Below are 10560 nucleotides of genomic sequence, written 5' to 3' on the forward strand. Positions count from 1 at the left end.
TCAATTCGACTTTGTAATTCCGCTACCATCTCAGGCTCCACTTGCTCTCCAAGTTACTGCAACTGCAACCTCAGATTAGCACAAGCATCTGTCGCTTTAACTCCATTTATAATCACAGTTCTGCTCAAACCAGTGCCTTCATTTCAGCTGCAATTCAGTTAAGCAGCAAACCAACTGCAACATTAGCACCAACAATTCCACCTGCAATATCAATTTCAGTCACTGCTCCTTCTTGTTCATCTGCATCAACTCCATTCCGTTGCAGCTTGCAGCCATCAACCATACCACCTGCAATTTCCTACACATACATCTAAAGCACTCATTTCATGCACCTACAGGTCATAATCACTCTTCCCTGCCGTTGTGTCTCTTAGCATTATTGGCTCCAGTTTAGCAGCACTTCAATTCAACCACACTTGGTCTAGCCTGCAACACACAACTCCATCCAGTTACAGCAATCCACAGCTGCAATACCCTCTAGCTAAGCTGCAACTGCAACACCAACACCAACACAATTACCAGCTCCTTGCTCAAACCTGCATTTCCAGTACCACCAATTCTGAAATCCACCACTTGAACTGCAGCTGCAATCCTTGACTGTGAATTGACCAACCAACCATGGCAACAACACCAACATCTTTACCTGATCTTCCACATAAAAGCTTAACCAAGCTACACCCAATCTGAACCCAATCTCAGGCCAAATACTCGATCTAAGACCAACCATTTCTCATGGCTTCATACCACCTGTTTCTCGTTGATTGTTTGCCATAAATCTCCAGCCAAACCTTGCACAGAACAGCCCACATAAGTTACAACATATCAGCTCCTAAATTGAGTTAAAATTCTTCAACCACGATCATGATTCTGTGGTGCAGTCGCAAAGGAACTACGGTGGTAGAACCCAGCTCCTTTCCCTGTAAAAAAATCCACCAGTCACTACCATTCAGCTTTAGTGGTAGCGGCAACATCATCAGCATCCCAGTTTCTCAATTGCATTCATTTCAGTTCAGCTGCACCAGTACAACCTGAAATTGCCTGTACCTGCCTTAACATTCATCTACTCAATTTCACCATCTTCAGTTGCACCATCTCTCAACTGCACTTCTCAAAAATCTTTATTCAGATTCACAATTCCCAGCAGCAACAGATCCATCTCCTCCTTCTCAAATGTAATTCCCTGTTCTAAACATACATTTAAGCATTCACCACCTGCAACTAATTCAAATGACCACTTCCAACTGTAGAGATTGTCTGTTTCAGACATCACCACTGATTCATCATCATACAGACTCCCCCATCTACAGATTCAAGCAATTTCAGTTCAGTCTCAACCCCAGATTCAAAACCCTAGCTTCACTAACAACAACAGCAACAATAACAGCTGTAATTCTCCTTCCTCTTGTGTTCTCGATATTAACAGATGCAGAAAACCCCTTTCAACTCTCGAATCTCTGTAACTTCCCACTGATTTTATCACCCAATTTCAGAAACCCTCATCTCTTCTTATCAATGCTCTGAATCATCTCAAATCTTCGATCTGATTTCTCTCAGCAACAACAGCTTCTTCTCGATCTCAGACAACATCATCTTCTCGTTCTTCCATGTCCTCTCTTCTCTCAATTTCAGAGCAAAGCCGCAACCATCTTCCCTTACACACATCTCTGAATTTCAGGTAGAGTTCAATGATAAGAGAAAAGACATATCTCTTATATTATGGGCTAGGTAATGAGTGAATTTACTACAGGCACCCAACAAATGATACAGACCGCCAACAGCTACTCAGCAAAACTCAGCTGGTTGTCCCCTCTATCCTTGGCTTAACTCCCGTTAGCACTCGCCAGTAGAATCACATTTTTGCCCTTCTTGCTCCAAATGAGTGCCTTCTTCTTCCTCGAATTCTTCCACCAACATCAGCCTTCTCTTACTTCTCAGATTCACTTCTTCTCTTCAATGTCTCTTCATCACTAAAGCAGTCGTGCTTTTCAGACATATAAATTTGCATCACTAAAACGGACATGCTTTTCAGACAGAGATGAAGAAAATAAAAGCAAATAATGAGAAATAGTTCGCCTCCACAGCAATTGCACATAAAATGACACTTTTGCCATGTTTCTTCTTCTTTTGTTCAAATGACTCCAAAGTACCTAAACACTCAAAAACAAACATAAGATACATAATTTACAAGAAAACTTAACAAAGAAAGCATAAATAATAGATAAATATCAAGGTGTTTTAGACACCTATCAACTTCATACGTAGGTTTTTCTCAGAATCCTTGAGGATCGATATGAACGATTCGAAACAAAAACACTTGTGTAACATCTTCTCAATTTCTTGTTTGTACGACAGAGATTAGTCAGAAAATGTGTGACATGAGAAGTTGTCATCTTCTTATTTTCCAATGAATTCAAAAGCTTAACATACTCTGAGACTACATCATCAACATCTCTATTAACATATGAGTCACTTTCGTCAGAAAGTTCATCCAACAGTTCTTCTAGGAGTGTTTCCCAGTTATCAACAGTTTCCACATGTTTAGATATTAACTTAGATGTGATAGTTCTCTCAGGAGAATCCAAGTTTTTCAAATCGTCTGGTAATTTCTGAACTAGTACGTTATCAGAGATAGACTCGTCCATATAGTCAGATTACTACAAACATGGACTTATCAGGTCTTTAATGTGTTTGCCTGCTCTGATACCAATTGAAAAAGCGGGGGTCTAACAACCACACCCAATATTTCGCTTTGCAATCTGTATGGACTAACTCCAATATACTTTTAAGAGAATCAAATAGTCAGTCAGACTCAATCTTAATAAAAGTATATCAAAAATTTATATCTCACTTTCTCGATTCAATACTTACTCAAGCAAATAGAAATTCGCGAGTCTAATTGAATAAAAGAGAAAAATCACTTGAACGGTACCAAAGACCAATGTTCAAGGATCAATAAATTTAAATCAACAACCAAAGGTTGGATTTCCCAATTGATCGATTCAACGCACAACCTGTGATATTTCAATTATACAACAAAATATAATGCAGAAAAGAAATAACACAAACACCAGAAGTTTTGTTAACGAGGAAACCGCAAATGCAGAAAAACCCCGGGACCTAGTCCAGATTGAACACACACTGTATTAATCCGCTACAGACACTAGCCTGCTACAAACTAACTTCGGTATGGACTGTAGTTGAACCCCAATCAATCTCACACTGATCCAAGGTACAATTACGCTCCTTACGTCTTTGATCCCAGCATGATACTACGCACTTGATTCCCTTAGCTGATCTCACCCACAACTAAGAGTTGCCACGACCCAAAGTCGAAGACTTTAATAAACAAATATGTATAACAAAGAAAAGTCTGGGGTAATAGATAAATCTGTCTCCCACAGAAATACCTACGAGTTTTTGTTCCGTCTTTTGATAAATCAAGGTGAACAGGAACCAATTGATAACCCGGACTTATATTCCCGAAGAACAGCCGAGAATTATCAATCACCTCACAATAATCTTAATCGAGTAGAGAAAGAAGATATTGCGGAATCGCAAACGATGAGACGAAGATGTTTGTGACTTCTTTTATATCTTTCCTATCGGAGAAATCAATCTCAAGCCAATCTTACGATTGTACTCAAATACGATAGAAACAACAAGATCAGATCGCGCAACTACAAAGAAAATAGTTGGGTCTGGCTTCACAATCCCAATGAAGTCTTCAAGTCATTAACCTACAGGGTCCCGAGAACAAACCTAAGGTAAAAGGAGAATCGACTCTAGCTAATACAACTAGTATCACACATAAGGTGTGGGGATTAGATTTCTCAGTTGCTAGAGTTCTGCTTTATATAGACTTTCAAATCAGGGTTTGCAATCAATGTTAGCTTAGTAACAAAGCATTCAATATTCACCGTTAGATGAAAACCTGATTAGATTCAAGCTAATATCTTTCAACCGTTAGATCGAACTTAGATTGTTCCACACAAATGAAATGCACATTTATTTACGTTTGTGTAACCGTACCCAAACATGTACACTTAGTTGGTTCAAAAGTAGTTAACCAAATGGTTAGCCATATGAGCACTTCCATATCAACCATATTCTTCTTTAACACAACTAGTTCAAATGACTCAAATGAACTAGTTAGAGAGTTGTTCAATTGCTTAGATCTTATAGAAGTATACAAGACACAATCGGAGCAAAAACGATTTGATTCACTCGAATCAATTCATGAACTTTATATCCACGGTTTGCAAATATGCATTCCTTAGTTTATATAAGTTTAAGTTCACGAATAATCGTTTTTAGAAAATAACCAACCTAAGTGCGCGGACTGGTACGCGGACTTAAGTACCCGGAATGAGTTTGTTTTCAGTTCACAAACTCCAGCAGATTTTCATGGGACGTGAACTTCCGATGGTGCGCGTACTGGTACGCGGACTTTAGTTCCGATTTTCCTGAGCAACAAAGTACGCATACTTTGGTTCAAGGAATAAGGACTTACACACATATGTGTTACCACACAATGTTTATATCCTTCTAAGGTTATATATTTTAAACTCTCATTTCAACCATTGAAACATTCTTAGAGGACGTTATATAGTTGTTGTTCACAAGCTATTTTTCGTCAAAGCGATTTTCAAGTAATTGAAACTAATATGACTTTCGTCACTAGTAAAGATGAACTTGGACAAAGCGAAAGCTTACCAACACATATCTCGAGAAATAGATAAGCGAGATAAACTTGGCTCGAAGTAGCAAATGTGTATAATCAAAGTCTATATAGCAATACGACTTTTGTCTCAAGATAGGAGATAGAGTAGATAGACTTTTGGGTGATAGATAAGTTCAAGTCTCCACATACCTTTTAGTCGATGAAGTTCCACCAGTTCTTTGAGTAGTTCTTCGTCTTGTATGATGATCGCCATGGAGTCTTGAGCTCAACTACACTTTATATCCTAGTCCGAGACTTAGCTACAAGTAGACTAAAAATCAAGACGTATATTTTTGATCACTAACATTGAAAAACATGCTTGAGATAGCAACGCATGCGAGTTCGACCGAGCAGTGCTCTAACAGAATTGTCTCCCCTAATGGTGAAATTACTTACCTTGCAGGTAAAGCTTGATGATGAATCCGCCATGATTTGCATATATAAGTTGAGTTATCTTCTTCACTAGCGCACTTCATAAAACAAATTGATGGTATGTTAGGCGATCTTCTTCTTTATATATATAGACGGGAAGAAGAGGAAGGAGATAAAGTGACTGTTGTTCAATGACACAATCTGGCCGACATCTAACCGTCCATATTGTTCATGTTGGACCTTCCACGTGTACAAAACCTGTTTTGGTGTTTTGTTTAAGGGTATTTTGGGTAGTTCAAGAAACAAATATACCAAATGTAGAAATTTTATTAAGAGCAAGTCTTATGGTGGAAGAGTTCTATCTTCCGTCATCCACGGGACCTCAGCATTTGGAATTGTGGATGAGAGTTCCAGTTTAGCGGTGGAACAGAAGAAACGTTATTCAAATAGCGTTTTACGCTAATAAGAATAGCGTTTCTTTTCTCAGCCATTAGATTTTCAACAGCTCGTTTTAAATCTACGGATTAAAAAAAGCACTATTCTGAATGGCGCTTTACGCTATTTAGATTAGCATTGGCCGATATTTTTATTGGCATTTTCCGTCTTCTAGCACGCTATTCTGAATAGCGTTTTACACTAATCTGATTAGCGCTTCCATGGATTCCATGAACCATCCCACATAATCATGGAACATGGCTGAGAAAAACTGTGGAAGACCCCAACTTGGAAGCCACTAGACTTGACATTCCACAATTTTTCCACTTTGGAATAGATTGGATTCCACCATAAGACTTGCTCTAAACCAAGTGTAGAAATTTTATCCACACATGCACATCACTCTGCTAACCGAAATTTGATTGGAATACTTGAGCATAAGAGGAAAGGCTAATTTGAAGTCTCTATGTGAGTTCTGCAAATTAGAGATCCTTACCGGGGAGGAAACTAAAATCCCAATATTTCTCCAAGTTTATTACAGGGAGAGTAATTTGAGCGACGACAACATTTATTGGAATTTCACTATTGACTGAAAAAGCAACTTAGTTTCTGAACCACAACAAGATACAAATAAATTGAAAATATACATACATGAAATAGTGGAAGCTCATACTTTGACAAATAATTAGTCAGGTCATCCCCACACGCCGAAAAAATACCGTGGAAAATAATTAACAAATCCTTTTCAACTTTCAGCTTTATTTTCTTTCTTTCTTTTCTTTTCTCCTCCGTCTCTGAGTACCAAATGAAGTGGAGTCCACCAACGGTCCAGACCAAGTTTGCACGGGTCCTTTTTGGTTGTATATTAATGATGTTGTACTATATGGTACTTCTGGAGGTTCCATATGGTGAGACGAGGCCAAGGGAAAGCCAAGGGCTCCATCCTGGTGTGGAGGTGGAAATTTCTCGCTTTTACTCTTAGCATTTGAATGGGTAATTAAACGCCGTCTCTGAAAAGAGATCAAAAACATTAAATACAGCAATTGCCAGTAAAATAAAACTAAACTGGCTGCGATTCCTGAATTGCACAGAAGTTCTACGACAAGTTATTCAGTTCATATACAAACTAATTGCTCTTAGAATCTTATTTGATGTAGAGGAAAGTGCTAAAGAGTTCATGGATCAAGTGGTTTTCTATTTTGCATTCCATTGGTGTCCTAGCGGAGAGGTTTGTTCACCCCAAGGTGCTTTTCCTCGATCAAGATGTTTCATTTACTCTAGACGTTTATATGACTAGATTTAGATAGTTTGTCTAGTTATTTCTATTGCAGAAAGGATTCTACATAAGTTTAGAAAGCTGATTTATTATGTAAAAAAGATGACTTGCTAAAAAGATCAGAGTTTTGTATAAAAATCAAGCTTTCTAAAGTTTCGGGAGTTTTATCTGTATGTTCATTTAGTGATGTATTACTATTCATAAAGGTACCCCATTGGATTGGATTGGATTGCTATTAAGAAAAACAACTAAACATCAAGCAAAAGAATTTAAATTTAAGGAGTCGCATATATCACATACATCGATATTGGTTTGAAGCTCTGCATTGGCTTCTGGAGCAGGATATGCCCTCGCACCTCGTTCACGCGTACGAGTTTTCTTGACATTATTTACATTTGCTTTGTTACCAGCAGCACGGACCCTGCGAACGCATAACATCCGTTAAGTTACGAGCTATGAACGATTTTACAAGCCACACACAATCACAAGAGCTCTATCCTTACTGCCAATAGTTTTCATTTATTTAAGTCTTACGGTATTGTTATCCTGTAGAAGGGGAACAAGTCCTGAGGAATATATACAATATTTAGACAGAAGCCTACTTCCTCTACGTTATTACTTTTAGTTGCGTTCTTAACTTCAGGTAAGCAAACTCTATCAGGTTGCATGCTAACTACCTTAAGAGATTTAAGTATGAAGTAACAGACCTTCTAGCTTCTTCATCACGTAGCTTAGCATCCATCTCCTTGCTAGGAGGATATTGTGGGAGGCTTGAAGGTTCACATGCATGAGGTTCTGTTGTGAAGAACTGCAAGCAAAACAAACATGTTAATAGCGTTTCTCTATCAACTAGTGTGTTAAAGTTCGTTAGGTTCCCTATCAACATAAAGTATAGCATAATGACACAAAGCCAAAAATCAAGAAAAAAGAAATGGAGCCTAAGCTGCAAATAGCGCAACAAACAGTCAGATGCGAATTTCAAAGGAGCAGAAGTGTCAAACCAATATCCATATTAAAGAAAAGAACTACAGGGAGAAGAAAAACAAAAAGAATGCATGAGCTTACTTCACTCGCTAGCGCAGCGGTGGCAGTCAGGCGTTCAGCAGGATCAATTGCAAGAAGAGTTTCAATAAGTGACAGTGATGATGGTGGGAAATCTTTGAATGTCTCTAGTATGCACCGTTTGTATGGTTGCTGGGGCTTAAATATGGCTGCATGTGGCAATTTTGACCTTTTCCAGAACTCCTCAGTAGGGGATCCACATAGCTTGAAAATCTTGTGAAGTTGCTCCACCTAAATGAGCACCATCAACAATCTCAAAACCAGTATTACAAACAGTTTTAGCTTAATGTGATTTCTAAGAGTCAGAAGTTTACAGAGAGTAAATTTTTAGAATCCGAGTCAGACCCCAATGCAAGTCTAATACTTGCTTGATGTCCAGAGGAGGGTGTTTCGATTACCAAAATTTACCACCACTGCAGTTTACATAGGACAATCATGGTCTATCTATGCATAAAGGACAAGACTAGATGTGATGATATGACATAGAACTCCTTAGAACTGTAACAGTTGAAAAACACACCTAAAAGCTCAGCAATCATGTGTATCATTCTAATATTTATAATAAGAGTCAAATATGATTCCTAATAAGAGCCTAGTAGTAAACCAGATCAAGCAGAAAAAGGAAAAGATAAAGAGAAATTGTAATGACCTCTGTACGTCCAGGCATAATAGGCTTCCCCGCCAACAGCTCGGCTAAAATACATCCTGCACTCCAAAGGTCAACCCCAACACCGTAGTCTGTGGCCCCTAAAAGCAGTTCTGGGGCTCGATACCACAGAGTAACCACTCGACTAGTCATTACATGCTTGTGGTTAGGATCGAAGAAAGAAGCTAACCCAAAATCAGCAATCTTAAGTAACCCTCCATTATCAAGAAGGAGATTAGAACCCTTAATATCACGGTGTAATACACCACGATTATGACAATGCTCAAGGCCTGATAGCAGTTGCTGCATATAACATTTTACCTGCCAAATCGGAAAATGAGGTAAAAAAAGATGCACATTTAGAATACCCCTCAGAGAAAAAAAAAAAAAGAAAAGCACCAATTGTCAGAAGAAAAACTTCAGGCCTCTACTACACCCATGACCCAACCAACCTGTGGCTCTGTAAATTTAATATCCGGGCTTGCAGCTAGTCCAGCTAGATCATGCTCCATATATTCAAAGACAAGATACAAACTACAGGACATCCTTGAAGTCACCAAGCCTTCCAATTTCACAACACTTGGATGATCCAGTCGTCGAAGGATGAGAATCTCTCTAGCCATAAATTTTACACTCTCTGGCTCAAAATTGTCAAACCGAACCTTCTTAAGTGCCACAATTTTCCCTGTTAAAGTATCTCTAGCCTTGTATACATTGCTGTAAGTTCCTTGCCCAATCTGAACAAAAAATGATGCAAGTAACATTAGACGATCCCCGTGCACCCCAAGTTAGACACATAATTATTTGGCTTACACAATTGCCTCTCTAACTTTTCAATACAAATCGCCGAAAAAATATGATAAATGTGCCATAAAACCTGCATAAATAGGTTAGACACATTGCAACACCACTCTAATTATTCAAGTGCTTTCCAGTACTAGACTTGAAACAACTGTACTAAAACCACAAAATGGCTAACCTTATCGATCTTTTCAAAAGCATCAGCACGCCGAGGAGTCCAACCTTTAATAGCCTCGCCAGCAACAGCTGAAAGCCAAGCAGGCCAACCAGCAGCGACTTGTTCACCATGTAAATTCTTAGGTGGATTACTCAATCTCGGATTTGGTTTAGACGTTCTTCTTCTTTCACCACCTCTTGAATTTTTACTACTCTCATCTTTCTTCTCCTCTTTCTGATTATTCCCATTTTGAACTTCATTATTACTACTACTACTCACAACTTTGGCCACAATAATCTCGGGTTTTGTACCTGTAGATACAACCAGATTATTGCTTCCTCCATTAACATTCTCCTCCTCTATCTGTTTCACTTCTAGAGAAGAAATTTCTCTACCAAATACACAGCCCATCTTTTCTCATTTCTTAATACATTCTAGACTAGTCCCATAAAATCCCAAATTCACCAAATATCAAACCCCAACCCTAAAACTCTGATCTTTTCTGCAAATTCAACAACAAAAAAATCCCCAATATGTGATCATTTTAGTACCCCAGAATTTAAATTAGTCAAACAAACCCATGAACATAGGAAAAACAAAAAATTGAAACAACGAAAGAAAGATTGTTTGATCAATTGATGAAGATCCACTGGGTTATTTTATGCACTTACCTGATATCGATAGTAGCACCACGAAAGAGGGTTTTTGAAGTAATCTCTCTTCGTCTGTGAAATCTTTGGTCTTCCTTCTAGTTCTTTTCAAGACAGATGGAAAGAGGAAGGGAAGATAATTAAGTTCACCAAACCCAAACACTTATATATATAAATTAATTAAGAAATCAAAAGCTCCGATTTCTCAACCAGTCAAACCAACTCTCTAGTTACACGGATTATATCTACGGTGCAAACTTATGTAAGAAGGGTGCTATAGGACTCAAAAGGATCGATGACCAGCAGCTATGGGGCAATTGCCCCCACGCCACTAGTTTGACTCCACCACTGACTACGACCTGCAGGTTGCAGCGTGAGGTTTGTATTACTCTGCAGTTGTCTTGTTAATAGTAAGTGAAAGTAATTAGTTTCTCATGCTGA

General features: G+C 38.5%; 1 protein-coding gene across 1 annotated transcript; it reads right to left on the reverse strand.

Moving 5' to 3' along the window:
• Positions 1-6077: 6077 nt before the first annotated feature.
• On the reverse strand, positions 6078-10560 carry LOC113317814 (probable serine/threonine-protein kinase At1g54610). Its single transcript, XM_026565938.1, has 8 exons — positions 10141-10560; positions 9491-9971; positions 8964-9248; positions 8515-8832; positions 7869-8096; positions 7511-7611; positions 7104-7224; positions 6078-6537 (listed from the first exon to the last, which is right to left on the reverse strand). Exons 2-8 carry the CDS (start codon positions 9878-9880, stop codon positions 6286-6288), a joined length of 1695 nt encoding a protein of 564 aa, XP_026421723.1. The 5' UTR covers positions 9881-9971; positions 10141-10560; the 3' UTR covers positions 6078-6285.

The sequence above is a fragment of the Papaver somniferum genome, chromosome 10 (assembly GCF_003573695.1).
Source record: "Papaver somniferum cultivar HN1 chromosome 10, ASM357369v1, whole genome shotgun sequence".
Lineage (NCBI taxonomy): Eukaryota > Viridiplantae > Streptophyta > Magnoliopsida > Ranunculales > Papaveraceae > Papaver > Papaver somniferum.

Excerpts from the sequence above, each read along its gene's own strand:
- LOC113317814 (XM_026565938.1), bottom strand. The coding sequence starts at position 9,880 with ATGGGCTGTGTATTTGGTAGAGAAATTTCTTCTCTAGAAGTGAAACAG. Across the intron at positions 9,249-9,490 it reads CTTTTGAAAAGATCGATAAG|ATTGGGCAAGGAACTTACAG; the intron begins GTTAGCCATTTT and ends TTTTTTGTTCAG. Across the intron at positions 8,097-8,514 it reads TTATGCCTGGACGTACAGAG|GTGGAGCAACTTCACAAGAT; the intron begins GTCATTACAATT and ends GTGCTCATTTAG.